General features: G+C 37.1%; 1 protein-coding gene across 1 annotated transcript; it reads left to right on the top strand.

Moving 5' to 3' along the window:
• The first annotated feature begins 1,947 nt into the window (after positions 1-1,947).
• Positions 1,948-16,645, top strand: LOC109037307 (very long chain fatty acid elongase 4). The gene is made up of 5 exons (XM_072300681.1): positions 1,948-2,318; positions 6,979-7,297; positions 13,725-13,915; positions 15,938-16,039; positions 16,577-16,645. Exons 2-5 carry the CDS (start codon positions 7,216-7,218, stop codon positions 16,643-16,645), a joined length of 444 nt encoding a protein of 147 aa, XP_072156782.1. The 5' UTR covers positions 1,948-2,318; positions 6,979-7,215.
• The last annotated feature ends 1,305 nt before the right edge of the window (positions 16,646-17,950 follow it).

Below are 17,950 nucleotides of genomic sequence, written 5' to 3' on the forward strand. Positions count from 1 at the left end.
TTCTTGTTGGAGTACCTGACCCCTCCAAGAATTGATACATTTCCATGTAGGTTAAAATGGAGGAAAACAACGTGGCCAATTTGTAGGATCCACCAATGCATCCTTGCCGATGTGGTCGAAAAATCTACCATGAATCCACCCGCAGAAATTCGCTCATGCCGACTCATTTTTTTATTGATCAATCGCTTCTCCGAGATGGACGTGAAAGTGCCAGCGCCGAATTTTATTCATGGTTATCCTACCTGTAAATTAGTCGAAAAATCCAGTTTGGATCAGATCGAAAATCCAATATTGCGCTCTTTGAGAGTGCAAAATATGCGTAAAAAACTGTGGGGGAAAAACATGGTGCTTTGCGATAAATCGATTGATCTGTCATTTAAACTTATGGAAAAGGATCGATAAACAGGGTGTTCGCGACGGACACCTTAATAATCGATTCTTTATCATAGCTTCAAATGAGGAAATATTGATAATCGATCACTCACGCCTCGCCACTGCGGTGCAAAGTTAACAGCTCTGTGTGTTTCCGGCCACGCTGGATACTCCACCGTCTTTTCCCGCAGATTGAGGTCCCTTACAATTGCGTATCAAAAATGCCAGCAATTCCCTACAGACTGTAGGACGATACAGCAACATTTTTTCTGAGACTAAAACCGGTTTTTTCATGCTGCATTTTCCCTGATTTTTGTGGTTTTACTGCAGATGTGAAAAGTTCTTCTCTGGTGATGCGCACGCTCACAAAAATGAACAAAAATTCAACGATACATTTTGATGTTGTTTTTCCTCCTTAGAGGTTTCCAGCAACACACGATTCTGCCATTTATATTTTGTATAAAATTGTTTACAAACGTATTTATTATGATTTATCTATTAGTACCGTTGTTCATCTAAGGATTTATGTTTGCATGGTGAGCAGGATTAGACATTAAATAATTTTCGGGTAGAAGTTAAGGGCAATTTAGGGCGAAGACCAACAGAGCCTTATCCAATCAAATCTGATCCATTCAAACTAACCTAGGCGTGAGTTGTTAAGATTTGTGAATTGAAAATGCTTCTGACCGTTTCGCGGTCTAACCCACCGAAGCACCTCGCGCCTCATGTGTTAAACGTTACGCGTCACTCTCATGATTTTATATTACAGAGTAAGATTTTTTATTTTTTGGGTAAGGGATGCCGTTTGTTTTTGAGGAGATTTTAAGTGGAAAAGGAGATAAATTACCTACGGAAAAGCAGGTGCGTTAAGGGGAGATACTTCATTTAATCATTTTATTTTCGTGAACAATCCAATCTACAGGTATTAATATGTCTTGAAAATATCGTGGTTATGCACGTTTTAATGTCTAGAAACCTATTTTTCCTCCACCAATCCTCTGTCCTCCCTGAAAATGATGCAGTAGAATGGCTCTCCATGAAATCCTCCTTACATAAAAAAAATGCCTCCCTTTCTCTCTCTCCTCTGTTTTCTTCAAGCTGACAGAAAATGAGTGGAGGAGACTGAGAGAGGCTTTTTACCCCTCTCTTAAATTCGTCACTAACTACGTCAAAACGTTATTAAACGTTTATTTTTGGTTGGGGGTGGGTGGTGAGAGTTGTGTCGCACTCCACTAGTGATATCAAAATGAACTCACTGGGAAAAAAGTCTCTTGGACGTCGAGTCCAAGAGACTAAAAAAAATTTACTCTTAAACAATTTAACAAGAAAAAATACTATTGATTCAATCGGATTTTTGCTTAAATTGAGAGCAAAAACCCTTACTTTAGGCGGATTTCCTTTTGGTTCAATCAAAAATCCGATTGAATTAGGCGTATTTTATTTTTCCAAGTTTTTTCAAAGTCCAGACTCTGGATCGGAGAGACTTTTTTCCAGTGATCGCTCACACCGCAATCCTCAGGGCCTGACTCTACCTCCCCCTATTTCGCCCCAGGCTATTAGCAGAGAGAAGGTCACCACTTTAAAACTTTAAAGACTGACATTTTACTGAAATGAGAGACACCAAAGTAAAAGGAAAGAAAAGAAAAGAAAAGAAGAAGAAGAAAATAACATTAACACTGGACTCTTGCCCATGTTTTTTTTTTCACCCTTTTCTCTTTGCACGGTGACGTTGCAATCTGCGAGCGCTCTGATTGGCCGCCTCTGGAAGAGCTTTTCTTTTCTATTGACATCGCATTGCTGGAGCATCAGCGGGCGGATGCGTTGACGCCCGCGGGAGACAAAGACCTTGATGACAGCTTTTAATGTGGCGGGCGGCTGGACTCTTCGTCAGTCGTTCCTCGTTTCGTTCCGGTTGAGGTCGATAGTCTCCAGTCTCCAAATCGCAAGTAAGTCTCGAGTTAGAATCAGCATCATTAGTCCTGGGGAGGATTACTGATTTGAGCAATGGGAAACACAAGAAAGATTCTTGAAAAAACAAGACTCACGATAAAACATAAAACTAAGATTAGAGGATCAAATATTATAAAGGCAACTAAGAAAGTCAACCCAGATAAGACAGAAATATTTAGTCAATATTTAAACAATATTGTTTTGATATTTATGCAAACAATTGGTTGGCCAATATTGGTTAAATTTTGAGCCAATCTTAAAAGTGTGCACCATATTTACTTTTGGCATAAATACTGTGCCAATACTTTAAAATACTGTGAAATACTGTGCCAATACTGTGAAAATATTTTTATAATATTTTGGGTAACCATATTATTTTTAAAAATACTGAATGAAGATTCTTTAAATTTTTAAAAAAATAATTTTGATTAAAATATTTTCAAAATATTGTCAGTATTGCGTAAAAATTGCGACAATACTGACAATATTTGCCCAATATTGTAAAAATATTATGTCTTATCTGGGAAGGATTTCAATCAGTAAATAATTTAAATTAAAAAGAAAAAAATGTGACACGGTGCCACTAATTGAGGCGTTGGGTGCAGAAAGGGCATTTCTTGGTTGCGGGATTCGGAATCTCCGCTGCTGATTGGGTCGAGTTTATCAGAAAGGAACTAACCCAAATTTTCGAAAAAATTGAGTTGAGAATGTTTTTGAGTTCCACTAGTCGTATATTTTCTTCTGCCAAAAACTGAAAGTCAAAAAATACAAATTACCTAATTCATGGAAAGAGGGGTCAATGTTTATTTTCTACATTGAGTCTTATGGAAGAATACATTTTCAAACCTCTTTTTCTCAGTTTCAACTTAATGTGGGTTGGTTCCTTTCTGATAAACTCGGTCCAGTTGGACCGCGTCTAGCAGGAAGGAACCAAGCCACGGCAGCCATCGTTAAATTTAATGGGACATTTTAATTTTTTACATGAAAACGGTTGTGCGGGTTTTTGTGCAGTTTTTGTGCAAATTTCTGTGACTTTTTTGCATAGTGCGAAGCAAATTCCTTAAAATTTGCAAAATAATCTACACAAACGCTCTCTTGTAAAAAATAAAATTGCCTAGTTAAACCTGGTAATAGTTGATGTGGCTTGGTTCCTTGCTGCTAAACGCGGTCCAATTTATTTCTAGAGTGAAAACTTGTTCTTTTTAGTTTTATGCATAGGAGATTGCTTTATGGCACGGAAAGGAACGACAAGAAAAAAATATTCATTTGGCATAGGAAATAAAACCCATACAGCAAAAAAAGGGGCCGCTCATAAGATACGTAATGCTAAAAATTGGATTTTCATCCCTCTCTCCCTGGATAGCGCACTTGTACTGTAGATCTACACCCCATAGAAATACTCACGCTCCCCTTCAAAGCATAAAAATCAATTATTAATCTCAGTTTCTCCCTTCTTTTTTTTGTGGAAAACATGAACAGAGGCAAAAAGAATTTAAAAAAAAATAAACGTAAAATCAGTGGTCTAAACCTTTTTCAATCAAAAAACTTTAAAAAAGAGAGTAATCGATACGAACTATAAACTGAAAATGAACATCAAAATAAAGTAAAATAATAAAATGAAAAGAAAACATTTTTAAGAAAAAAATAATATAAAACGTTCAACGTTGACGTGGGCCCAGACCCCCTTCACCTACCCGTCCGCTCATGAATACACTCGAAATGCAGGTTCAAAACGAATCCCCTACCAGAACACTACATGTTTAATGAACGGTCCCGAACCGGACAGGGCCGTTCTAAGAGGGATACAGTATATCAATAATTTTCACTACTTAAAATATTTTCCGAACACGCTTGGGAGTTATACTTTTTTCATTTTTACTAATTCATCCAAGAAAACATTTTTTGAGCTTAAAATCTCATTTATTCAAGATATATTTGAGACTAAACTATTAACCGTTTTGACCGACTTGAATTATAATACGATAACTTTACTCCTCGATAAACCTCAGAAAGTATCATAACGCAACCTACTTGAAAACTTTCCTAACTTTTATTTAAGACATTTAAAAAACCCGTTTGGAAATTCCAGCGATTTTTTATGTCATTCCAAGAATTCTCCTCTTTTGAAAAGAATGATTTATTATATGACCCTCTTAATGGGTTATTGCTTCCATAATTTGTGTGATACTTAAATCTAAATGTGTGAGGAATTGTTCCATCAAACCCTTGCGCACTAGGATGCTACACGCTGACGCTTCCGCGCACCATGGTCTTAATCAACGCAAAGAAAATGTAAATATAAACACACCGGTTGGTAAATTCCTGTCTGTTTTGGCGGGTTGGCGTTGACCATATTAAATAATGCGTGGCATCCTAGTGCGCAAGGGTTGGCTGGAACGACTCCTCTCACGGATATTCACCTATGCCGTAGCATCATTTTTGAAGCGAAAGCTTCAAAAAACGCATATTTTTTGCGCAGATTGTGAAATTAGGAGTGTATTTCAGACTTTCCTGATGCGCTCATCGTGATTTTTAAGCCGTTTACCACAAGAAGTTACTCTTTTTTATGCTCCATCTGAAGTTTGCTACAGGCCCATTGCAGTTCTAGAAACGTTGTCTTATTTTATAAATACCTCTAATTAAACTATCAATTAGAGTAAATCATTCCTACTCAAACTGCTGACTGGTTATTAAAAAATTCACTGATGCTGAACCACACGAAAGCTCGCGAAGACGGCAAAATTCAAGAATCCCTTTAGAGACTTTAACGCAGTGCAGGAAAAGAGGCGTATCGACAAATGCGAATTGGCACGCGAGTCATTGAGACATTATTTTTCAAAATTTGCTATCTCTGAACCACACGAGAGATCGTCAAAACAGCAAAATGTGTCTCTTCAGAGACTTTAACGCTGCGCAGAAAAGTAACAAACGCGACTTAACGCATGGAGACATTTTATTAGAGACTATTATTTAAAACTTTGCTCATGCTAAACCACACGAGATGGATTTAAGTATAGTATCAAGGATCATTAATTTTCATTTTAAATTTCTCACGCGTATTGGCGCTGCACCATCAAAGTGAAGCATGTGGACAGGAAAATTGTTATTCCAATGAAAAATGCGTGCCCATGACCATTTCGAAATTTCGGCCAGCTATGTTTTATTCATTTCCATCTAACTTTAAGAACACTTTTAGGTAGGGAAAAATGTGCGTCTTTAAGGCGAACTTCTTGAGAGGTTTCTGAGAACCTAATGTTAAAAAAGCCAATTTGTTTGGTATAAATAATTCTTTCTTTAACTTTTATTAAATTAATATTTATAAACTTGATTCACACCTATACGTCAAAGTTCACGCCTTACCTAGTAACAATTCTGGCCAATGCAAATGAGTTTTCTGTGTTTCCTGTAAAATGACGCCTTTTTGAAAGGAAACGAATTATTTAAAACTTCGGAAGTTTAATTTAAAAAGGAGAAAATAACGTGTATCTTTCAAAATTGGTTAAATTGCATAGTTGAAGAGATGATCAATCTTCTCGAATGTTGTGGTAGTCGGTAAAAAAAAAAAAAAAAAAAAAAAAAAAAAAAAAAAAAAAAAAAAAACCATGTAGCGTTTTCCTTGTATGATCACTTGCTTGTCCACAATAACAGAGTTTTTTTTTGCCTCGAAGCTTAAGTCTTTAGTAAGGTAGGTAATTGACATGAAGAAGAATGCTCTTGCAAAGGAAAGAAGGTCAGCATGAGGCAGACACGGCACACCCACAAAAGCTTCCTAATGCCTCGACGCCACGTTAGTAAAAAAAAAAAAAATGTCAGAGTCATCCACGCATCGAGACGTATTCTTATTGTTGTCTCGATAACCGATGACCCACTGAACGTCACCTTAGAAAAAAAAAAAACTTTCTATCTAAGGATAGGGAGCAGACTTGAAAAAAAAATCGGCTTCACTCGTTCAGTAGGTTTGTTGCAAACAGAATAAACAGCCAATTATACTGTCGTGCCAAGGAAAAAGGCCTTACGAACCTTCGTGCGTTGCCAAATTTCTTTTGGTAAAATACGAGTTTTCATGAAAACTTGTGATAATTTTCCGTCCAGTTTTTCGGAGAATTTTCTTCGCACTGTGATCTAAAGTATCAGAGGAGACCAAGAAGAAATATTCATTATTTATCTCAAAAATTAATATTTTAAGGGGGAATTTTGGCAATTCTCGAATGTTCAAACGGCGCTTTTACTTAGACTTGGAATGCGCCATAAATGTTCTTTTCTTACTATCTCTCCAATGATGAGACATGAGACAGGTGTCCGATTTTTGCAACAACTGAATCTCACCTCTGGTAGCTCTCAGCCAAGCCAGCCTGCTCCTCCTTGAATACAAAGGCTGGCAATTAATGACTCGGTTTCGGATATTTCGTGTGGAAAAGGTTGGCTGACTTTTTCGGCCCCTAGGTTTTCGAGACGATCTGTCCCTACTCTCTCCATCTGGGTGCTCCTGAAAACACCGGGTGTTTTTATTTTCATAGATTGTCGTTGAACATGTCACAACATAATACACTTTATCTCTTAGAGCTCAAAATGATATCGTTGTACGCATATTACTGTTATTTCTGACGAGTGCTTAAATGCTCACGTGGTATTTATGAACTCATTCTTTCATTACAGAGAAGCAAGAATCCCGAAGGACATCAATTCCTAAAGACCAAACTAATTACACCCAAAATTTGATTAGTTTTCAAGGGAAGGGAGCTAAAGCTCTTGCCTTTTTTCTAACTTCCCAAGCACCTCTCTGATACAAAAGGAAACATGTTCAAACGGGTTCTCTGCTGATCACCACTTTGCCGAGTTCTGGAGAAGTTTCGACCCAACGGCGATTTCGACCAGTTTTGACGAGCTGCAACAATGGCGACAAGAGCAAGCCTTCGATTTGACAATACGACAGAGCCCCATTTTTGGGAGGCCTTAGCTGATGAAATCTCTCAAGGTTAGTCGCTCCCGCATTTTCTTGAGAATTCGCACAAATTATTCATTCCATGAAAAATATTCGTGACTCCTCCTGCATGCAACGAAACGGAGAGAAACTCTTAATATTTCAATTGTTGATGATTATTATTCCTACGAAATAAGGGCTTTTTCTGGAACTTAAGCAAAAAATGAATGCAAGGAAAGAGATGCAAAATATGGAATTAAATTTTAAAGTTCAACCAGTGAGTCAGATGTTAAGATCAGAAGAGAATTGCAGTTGGCAGGGTGGCACGAAACGTAAGAAAGAAATGAAAGATTGGAAAGGGTATCCCGGGATAAGCATGTCAAAATGCCCTTGTGAATGGATTTTTATTTTAACCATTTTAAGTCATCAAGGGTGTCCTAAAACTTAGGTTTTGGGGGATTTTAGCCCCCCAACCCCCTCCGCCCCCCCTCTGACCCCCAAAAACCGCTTTTTTGGGCTATTTTTGACTATGCTAACGTCATTTCCTCATAACTTTCGTAATTTTCGATAGAATTGAACCAAAATTTGTCAGAATCTACATCAATTAGCTTAGTTTTTGTAGAAAAAAATTCATTATCATCGGATAATATTTTAGCCTCCAAAAAAATTCGTAAAATTTTTGAAAAAATCATTTTTTTCCCTTTTTTCGCGGCTAGGTGGCGTATGGAAACATGTACACAAACAAAAATTGTCTCTTTTCTTAATTTATACATCCAATAAGATACAGTAAAAATTTCGTGTTGATCGGAGTGGTGCGCCATACTTAAAAACGCAATTTTCTAACCTCAAAACGGCCTAAATGCCACCATTAGCCTCCTTTGATGACTAGGCGTGGAGAAATGTAGAGAGAAATATCCGGTTTTATCGTCTCACCTCTTAAATGATCCACTTAAGTACCTTGAGTCAAAATTTCGAGTCGATCAGAGTGGTGCGCAACACCCAAGCACGCAATTTTCTAACCTCAAAACGCCGAAATTGCTCATTTCGGCACCCATTTTCACTCCGTGTGAAAAAGTAAGAAGAGGTACATCCGATATTATTGTCCTACCTCATAAATTAGACACTTAAGTGCATTTAGTCAAAATTTCGTGTCGATCAGAGTGGTGCGCAACACCAAAGAACGCAATTTTCTAACCTCAAAACGCCCAAATTGCTCATTTCGGCACCCATTTTCACTCCGTGTGAAAAAATAAGAAGAGATACATCAGATATTATAGTCCTACCTCATAAATTAGACACTTAAGTGCATTTAGTCAAAATTTCGTGTCGATCAGAGTGGTGCGCAACACCCAAGCACGCAATTTTCTAACCTTAAAACGCCGAAATTGCCCATTTCGGCACCCATTATCACTCCGTGTGAAAAATAAGAAGAGATACATCCGATATTATAGTCCTACCTCATAAATTAGGCACTTAAGTGCATTAAGTCAAAATTTCGTGTCGATCAGAGTGGTGCGCAACACCCAAGCACGCAATATTCTAACCTCAAAACGGCCAAAATGCCTATTTCAGCACCCTTTATCACTCCGTGTAAAAAAAAGAGAGGTGGGTACATTCGATTTTATAGTCCTACCTCATGAATTAGACACTTGAGTACCTCGAGTCAAAATTTCGTGTTGAACAGAGTGATGTGCAACACCCGAACACGCCGCTTTCTAACCTGAAACCTCCCAAAATTCCCATTTTGGCATTCATTATCACTGTATGTCAGCCAAGATCCCGCTTGAAAATTGCATGATGTACATTTCAAAGTTTATTTTCGCACCCTGCCGCGTAGCAGACCCGGTCACTCAGGGAAACCTCTAAACTCCTAGGATATATATGACTTTAGGGAGGCTCGCTCATCCCCCACGAAGAAGCGTTCCCTCGTCCAAACTTCCATAATACGTAGCGGTGCAATGAGTGCTGGCAAATTCAAGTCAATAAATTAACAAGAGGTTAGAAAGAATCCTAAAGTCAAAGGAAAACACTTTTTCAGTGAAGAAACTTTGTTATGAGTGAAAGAAACGGTTTTTTTTTTTTTTTTAAATATAATTAACATTTACAATTGTAGAGATGACAAAATTATTACTTAAGGTAAGACATGATATACAAATCGGAATATAAACAAAAATCAGTGGCAAGAAATAAATACGAGTGATCAATGGTTTTAAGTTGCTCCATTTTGCTAGTGTCAATCGCAATTTTGCGTTTGAATTTACAGGATAGATTTTTTTTAAGAAGCACGAGATAAATTTGACCTAATTTGGTTGGTATTTTGTATGATTTCTTCTTGGCAAAGAAGGTTCATTTTGTCAGACTTTTTTTTTTTTTTTTTTTTTTTTTTTTTTTTTTTTTTTTTTTTTGAAGTGGGTCAGACTTCACATAGTGCGTCTGGGGATTCATGAAGGGAATCCCTATGGGCGAGCTGAAGGGTATACTGAGGCCAATGCTAGACCACGGTAAATACAACTATATTACGATAAATACGTCTACTGTAATCCGTTAAATTCGACTAATTGTCCTAAGTATTACGTGACAGATTGACTTGAATTTGCCAGCACTCATTGCACCGCTACGTATTATGGAAGTTTGGACGAGGGAACGCTTCTTCGTGGGGGATGAGCGAGCCTCCCTAAAGTCATATATATCCTAGGAGTTTAGAGGTTTCCCTGAGTGACCGGGTCTGCTACGCGGCAGGGTGCGAAAATAAACTTTGAAATGTACATCATGCAATTTTCAAGCGGGATCTTGGCTGACATACAGTGATAATAAATGCCAAAATGGGAATTTTGGGAGGTTTCAGGTTAGAAAGCGGCGTGTTCGGGTGTTGCACATCACTCTGTTCCACACGAAATTTTAACTCGAGGTACTCAAGTGTCTAATTCATGAGGTAGGACTATAAAATCGAATGTACCCACCTCTCTTTTTTTTACACGGAGTGATAAAGGGTGCTGAAATAGGCATTTTGGCCGTTTTGAGGTTAGAAAATTGCGTGCTTAGGTGTTGCGCACCACTCTGATCGACACGAAATTTTGACTTAATGCACTTAAGTGCCTAATTTATGAGGTAGGACTATAATATCGGATGTATCTCTTCTTATTTTTTCACACGGAGTGATAATGGGTGCCGAAATGGGCAATTTCGGCGTTTTAAGGTTAGAAAATTGCGTGCTTGGGTGTTGCGCACCACTCTGATCGACACGAAATTTTGACTAAATGCACTTAAGTGTCTAATTTATGAGGTAGGACAATAATATCGGATGTACCTCTTCTTACTTTTTCACACGGAGTGAAAATGGGTGCCGAAATGAGCAATTTCGGCGTTTTGAGGTTAGAAAATTGCGTGCTTGGGTGTTGCGCACCACTCTGATCGACTCGAAATTTTGACTCAAGGTACTTAAGTGGATCATTTAAGAGGTGAGACGATAAAACCGGATATTTCTCTCTACATTTCTCCACGCCTAGTCATCAAAGGAGGCTAATGGTGGCATTTAGGCCGTTTTGAGGTTAGAAAATTGCGTTTTTAAGTATGGCGCACCACTCCGATCAACACGAAATTTTTACTGTATCTTATTGGATGTATAAATTAAGAAAAGAGACAATTTTTGTTTGTGTACATGTTTCCATACGCCACCTAGCCGCGAAAAAAGGGAAAAAATGATTTTTTCAAAAATTTTACGAATTTTTTTGGAGGCTAAAATATTATCCGATGATAATGAATTTTTTTCTACAAAAACTAAGCTAATTGATGTAGATTCTGACAAATTTTGGTTCAATTCTATCGAAAATTACGAAAGTTATGAGGAAATGACGTTAGCATAGTCAAAAATAGCCCAAAAAAGCGGTTTTTGGGGGTCAGAGGGGGGGCGGAGGGGGTTGGGGGGCTAAAATCCCCCAAAACCTAAGTTTTAGGACACCCTTGATGACTTAAAATGGTTAAAATAAAAATCCATTCACAAGGGCATTTTGACATGCTTATCCCGGGATACCCTTTCAGTGAAATATTTGATGAAATTTCACGAGCCTGTGAAATATTTCATATTTTTCAGGTCCTAGAGTATGTAACCCGCACTCAAACACCCAAAACTAGAAGAAAATCACATTTTTACATTTTGCGAAAGATGAAGAGGAACTTGTATTTTTCAATATTTTTCATAAATTTCTAAAATTTCATGAAAAATTTCACGTGAAATTTCAAGATTTTATTTTTCATGAAATTTTTCCACCCTGGCAGTTTGACTCTGCATTCACCTGAAGGAGGGATATTGCTTTTAATATCAGACCTCACGACCTTTTTTAGCACCATTTGAAATGATTCTGTAACATCTGACACTGAGTTCATCTACTTCATGGTAATTTGATAGCTAAACTAGTTACATTAGAATTTTGGAGACTTAAAACAGCGGCCACGTTATTGATGTCTTCCGTCATGGTTGTACACTTTTTTTTGTATGAAAAAAGGTGTGTGTGGGTAGATTATAAAACACAATTCTTACATTTGACCAAACATAGAGTTAGGATTGAGCTCGTTCATGAGCTAGGCAACAGCAAAAAAATACCTCAACATAACCTGGCCAGCCATCAGGCGTCTTGCTTTAACCAAAGTTTTATTGTAGCAATCCAAAATCGAGAAATTTTGTCATCTTAATTAGTTGATACCCATTTAAAAGGCAAACGAACGTAGAAGGTTTATTCGATGTTTAAATTTGGGAAATACGTATTTTAATTGCAAGGTTTAAAATCTCGGCTTATGTTTTATTTCCCTTAAAGAAAACGAATCAAAATGTTTCCCTGAAATTCTGTGTGTTTTTCTCAGAATGAATGAGGCAAATTGACAGAGAATTTTGATAGAAATTCTTGATTTGCTCTCCTTTAAAAATATAAGACATAAGCGGAGATTTACAGCGTCGCAATTTGAGATACGCATTTTTCGACTTCAGCCATCTATAATATCCGTTGCTGTTTGCCAATTGATTTCTATTCATTGATAAATCATGAGAGAAACGAACAAAAAAGATTTGTTTGAGTAGGGTTTGACCTTACCTGCCTATCATTCAAATAATGTCTTTAATACCATGCGCATGGAAGTAGCGCAATTTTGTGAGATTGATAAAACTTGAATCCTCCCAAATAATGTCCTAATATCTCCACTAAGGCAGAATATTCTCTTTTTTTAAATCATAAAATAAAACTTATGGTTTGAGACATTTCAATGACTGGAGTTGAAACATGTTTATAACTACTACAATGTTCAAAAATAACAAATTTTGTTCGATCATATTTTTAAAAGAAAGAAAAAAGTTTACCAAAAATCGCGTTAAAATTTCGAAGGAAATTCTCTCCGAGTATAAAGAAAGAAAAGAACGAAGATTTGCAATATCGCAATTTAAGATACTCATTTTTTCACTATAGCCATCTATAATTATGTATCCATCGTATATTTTTTTTTAGTTGGCAAGATTTCCGTCTTCCGATGTGCTATAATTGCAAACTCAAACTACGCTCAAACACCTCATTATTTGAGCACATTCATAAAAAAGTGCTGGATTTCTTTTTTGCAACCTAATTACTAATATTTGCGATTCGTATTTCGCCGAAGCATCTTCGATTCCGCTTTTTCCGTAAGCAGATGCATGAGCACTGCTTGAGGGCACGCATGAAAAGAAGAAAAAATCCATCTTGAGAAAATAAACCTCCGCCCTTTTAAAATATAGAACTTTCATATACATAAGAATGTCACCAACAGTTTACTTTCGTCATGCATCGCTTTTTTACTCCATTTGTGTAATCTTAAAAAAAGAGAGGAAACAACGAGTGAAAGAAAAAATTCATTTTGCTCAAATAAAGGGAAAATAAGTGTAGCCGTGATTCACTACATTTAAAAAATTATTCCCAGCATAAATAATTAGTTCCTTGTGTCAATCAATGATACAGTGTTGCCGACTTAGGAAGGTACGAAAACTTTTACCTTGTAATTCTGTGACCTAGTTTGACCAGTAACTTCTTGTGCACATCTGTACTTGCCCTTTTAAAGTAATATTTCTGAAATTGAGTTACTGTTTCTGTATAATTTTTGATAATGCGTTCTGAAACCCAAACATTCCAAAATGTACATATACCTAACAACTACCAATGCCACCACAATACAATGAAAATATATCCTGGGAGTCATTAATCTATGGTTTTCTTGGTACACTAAAATCATGGCAATTCGTAACTCGCAAAACTAGGTACGTTAAGAATGAGAATTTTTCACTTCAACTTTTTTTCTTTCGTTATATGTACTCATTATAATGTTTCTCCCCTTTTCCTCTAAACTCAGCTGTTTTTTTTGTGTTTTTTTTAACACTATTTTTGAAAAAACAATATGCTTATTTCACTATTTCTAAAGGAGCATAAAGACATTTTTAATTGACATGTTTTTTATGAACTCATTGCAGATGAGAAAATCGATTCGTGGCCTTTGATGGGTTCCAAGTGGCCTATGATAGCTCTGTTTTTGTTCTACATACATTTTTCCACAAAGTTAGGCCCGAAATTGATGAAGGATCGACCGACACCCAACATAAAATGGATAATGGCAGCTTATAATGTGCTACAAATCTACCTGAATGGAGCTCTCTTTTTCTACGTAAGTTCACTCCGATCGCTACCTCTACTTTATCCCCTAAATCTTTATCCGAAAATAAAGTAAGAAAATCATTTTATTTTATATTCTCCAGCCTTGTGAATGGGTCACTAAACCATGAACGAATTTTGACTCGCGAATATATTTTACCAAGGGTAAATGACGCTTAAAACACGATGCGCCCATTAAAAACGCAAATAAGTAACTCAAGACCGAGAAATACGCAGTTCAAAAAGCTCAACTATTCCAAAAATTTAGAACGCTCCGGTTTCGCACCGAACCGAATGATGTCATAATTATGGTACCAATCAAAAGCGAGCACTGGTTTTTACGTCTTCCGTCAAATTTCCTTCTACTTCTCGTAAATGAAAAAAATTGGATCATCAGAACTACATATTTAGACTCTAAGTATTGAATCTCATTCATATTATCTGTAGTAAACTAGCAACAATTCCACTCTGAAATACGTTTTATTTTGACAAATACCTATCAGTGGAAAATGAGAGGAGAGAGATTTGACTACCGTAGTACATCACTATCATCATTTTCCCGCCAACAGATCACCAATAAGATACCACGTGGTATACTCACTCGATACTTCGAGAGTATCAAATAAAAAACACAAGGTTTAGTAACCCTTTACACGGATAATTATTTTCCTCGTCAAATATTTACGAAAAAAAAAATACTTGCTGCTGTTACAATACCCATAGTGGATTCAATGTTCCTCCTGCATTTCTGTAGTCACAGTCACAATGTTAGCTTTGGGATAGCATTTCTTTTGGTCCGGGTAACAGTTCTGCATTTTTACCGGGACTGGAATAATGTAGGTACACACTTAAGCATTTTGATCAATGTTTCTCATTTAAAAACACGACTTGTACACTATGAAAATTGTTCTGAAAGTAACTCTTAATAAAGAGATTAACATTTTTCAACTCATAAATTCAAACTTTCCCCATCATAAATAAAACTGTTAAAACCACTCGAGTGCACACTGATGAACGTTACCGTGATGGCTTTTGCAGTGTAAAATTATGACAACTTCAATATCAACTCTTCGGCTCAGTTATTGCACGTTGCTTACACTTTGAACGGCACTGGATGGGGAAGGGACACTCTTATTGAGAGGCTTGCTGGAACCGACATAGAGCGCAATTTAATTCAAATAATGTATGGTTTTTCATAGAGGCGGGATATTCTAATGTTTCGTAACCAATCCTAAATAAAAATGTCTCCCTCGGTAAATGTAATCTTGGTTAGGAGTTCACTTCAGTAATTTTTGTGACTATAGAAGTGTTCTACGTGAAATTTTGAGGAGGAGACATTCATCAGAATGCTGGAGGTTGTATCTTGTTTACCGGTCCATTGTAACTCCAAACAAGCGGGAAAGTTCTAATACTGTCGTCTGTCGTATTAGAAAAGCGCTCAGGTGTTAGTAAATGTATTTAATGAAGAAAGGACGTATAAACTCCGTCGACTTGGCTGGGAAATGGAAATAAAACATCAGCTGATAGCAAACAAAGGTTACCAAGGAAATCGTAAACGCGTATTTTTGTTTCCCGAAAATGAGCTCACCGTTGAGCTCATCAGGCGCGTTTTTTTTTGGCTTCACTTGAGTTCAACGATCAATTTCGATAAGAATTGCTCTACCGCTAAGAAATTTTCTCATAGACAAACGATCGAAACTACCTGCGCATTACGTTAAAAGCATAAAATACAGTTTTTACAGCTTTATTTATTTTAAAAATGGACCCCCCAAAAAGCCTACACACCGATGAGCTGGTGCGCCATTTAAACGCATTAGCAGTTAGCACTAGTATACTAGTACTCAGAGGCAAGTCGAAATCAAAAAGCGTTGCCTATCGACTAAGCGCTTAAAAGCACAATTGTAACTACAACCAGAAAAATACGTAGGACTAGTTTCAGAGAATAAATATGTTTTATACTTCAATGAGTATTAAAAACGATCAATTTTCATTTATAATCAGTTTGAAACTAAAATATTTTGAATTTTTTCTTTAGTGTTTTTGGAAACCTGGGTTTGCCTCGTTCGTCATCGAAGCATCGTGTGAAAAGCCACACGTATTTCCTCGGACAGCAGATGAAGCTAATCAATTGCACCAAGTAAGAATTTTACTATCCTAAAAAAAAAAAATTAAATAAGTAAAATTACTTTTCTGCGCCCTGAAACATCTCAAAACGCAATGATTGTCTTAAAGAATGCAGCATAGACTTTTCGGCTCATGCTTTTAATTTTCCTTTCTTTTGAGCCGTTTGAAATAAATTCCAATAGTCAATTTAAATATTCAGTTGGTTCTTCTCTGCTAAACGCGGTACAACTAAAAACAACTGAAAGTTAGCCGATTGTCGGAAAGAGAACACTTATTATTTTGGACTTTTCAGTAAAATCGTTTCGGTAAGCTCAATTATTATTACATAAAATAATAATGATTCTGATGATTCGCATAATATTAATTGGAAAAGACATTTACACAGTTTACCCAATGATTAAACGTAGTTTTCTCTTTAAAAAAATAAATCTGTTCTCGTGAGAGGGTTGTAATCTCCTACACTGTTTAGTGTATTTTCCAAAGGAAATACTTTAATTCAATCAACCCTACTTATACTGTCCTTATAATTGCTCTGATTTTTTCCCCGTAGTTTCACCGAGGCGCCTGGTACTACCTCATAACAAAGATGTTGGATCTTCTAGATACTGTAAGCCTTTAGTATTTACTGATTTTTAATATATAGTATGGTTATATTGTGAGGGTATATAGTTTAATTTTAATCCCCTCTAAAAAATCCCTCTGAATCAAAGAGGGAAGCAAGCATACACTGCATACACGTTAGAAAAAATCTCCCGAACAAATTCTATGCTTGAAAATATTAAATCGAACGAATTAATGTTATTACCTTCCCCAATGTTCTATTTCTCTGGCTTCGATTGTTTCTTTAAAAAGTACAAAAGCACCTTAAGCATGTCCTTCCACTTTATGTATTGTAAGGAGACACAACGCAGTCAATATTCAGTAGGAAACTAAACTTCTCGTTACTGAGGGGGGGGGGGGGCAGCCCATTCGAGCACAACTTTTCCTAATCGAGATATACTGTTTGGTGCAAAGTTAGCTAGACCAATCAGAAAGCAACTGCCGACACGATTGGTGTTTATTTGGACCCATCATAGGTACATCGCAACCACCCGATTTTCTGCTTCCAGCCTTGAGGCGGTTGTAAAAACCAGTCCAATATTTGGGCAAGCGGCCACGTGCCATTAAGTTTTGCACCAAGCAGCATATCTCTATGAGGGAAACTTTTTCTCGAAAGAGCTCTTTCCCTCTGTAATGAGAATTCCGATTTGATACTGAATTTTGACGCACCTCGGCAAAATCACCAACCTGTCGTCACTAAGTCACCGGTATCACCCCATGGGAATACAATCTTCTCTTTTGTTACGCGGGTAAAGTTTTTGGGCAGTGGTCCGTGACGGGGGGGGGGGGGGTGGCTTCGTCGTTATTACTACAACGTATATTCAAGTAAATCAGAGGTAATGATAGAGTTACAAATCTATATTCTGTAGTTTGCGACGATGCAAAAACAACTTTTTAGCCTTTTTAAAGATATAACTAATTTTCACTAATTTACAAAACATTGCATTATTTTCTTGGACTATTCAAATATTTTTGCTCCAAAATTCAACTAAAATCATCCCATGAAACCCGACATGAGAATCAATTGCGGGTCTCTACTATACAGGGTGTTTCAGACCACCCGTACCAGGCCTTTTTCTCGGTTGTTTTAGGTCGTACGAAGTCTGAGACCGCGGGGTTGAATAGGGAATTGACCCCAAGGAATCCGAATTTCGTGGTCCCGAAACCCCCCCTCCCCCTTGGGGGGGATAAAGGGACGGTCACGATGCTAAAAGTCACGGTTCCCGACCGAATTGCGGATTAATTGCATCAGAATTGAAAAGCATGGGAAATTTCACGTGAAATTGACCCCTAAAAATCCATAATCGGCCCATCCAAGGCCCAA

Source organism: Bemisia tabaci, chromosome 5, assembly GCF_918797505.1.
Source record: "Bemisia tabaci chromosome 5, PGI_BMITA_v3".
NCBI lineage: Eukaryota > Metazoa > Arthropoda > Insecta > Hemiptera > Aleyrodidae > Bemisia > Bemisia tabaci.

Bases quoted from the DNA above. Each gene is read 5' to 3' on its own strand.
- LOC109037307 (XM_072300681.1), top strand. From the start codon at position 7,216: ATGGCGACAAGAGCAAGCCTTCGATTTGACAATACGACAGAGCCCCAT. The intron at 7,298-13,724 runs GTTAGTCGCTCC...AACTCATTGCAG, and splicing joins AGCTGATGAAATCTCTCAAG to ATGAGAAAATCGATTCGTGG. The intron at 13,916-15,937 runs GTAAGTTCACTC...TTTTTTCTTTAG, and splicing joins ATGGAGCTCTCTTTTTCTAC to TGTTTTTGGAAACCTGGGTT.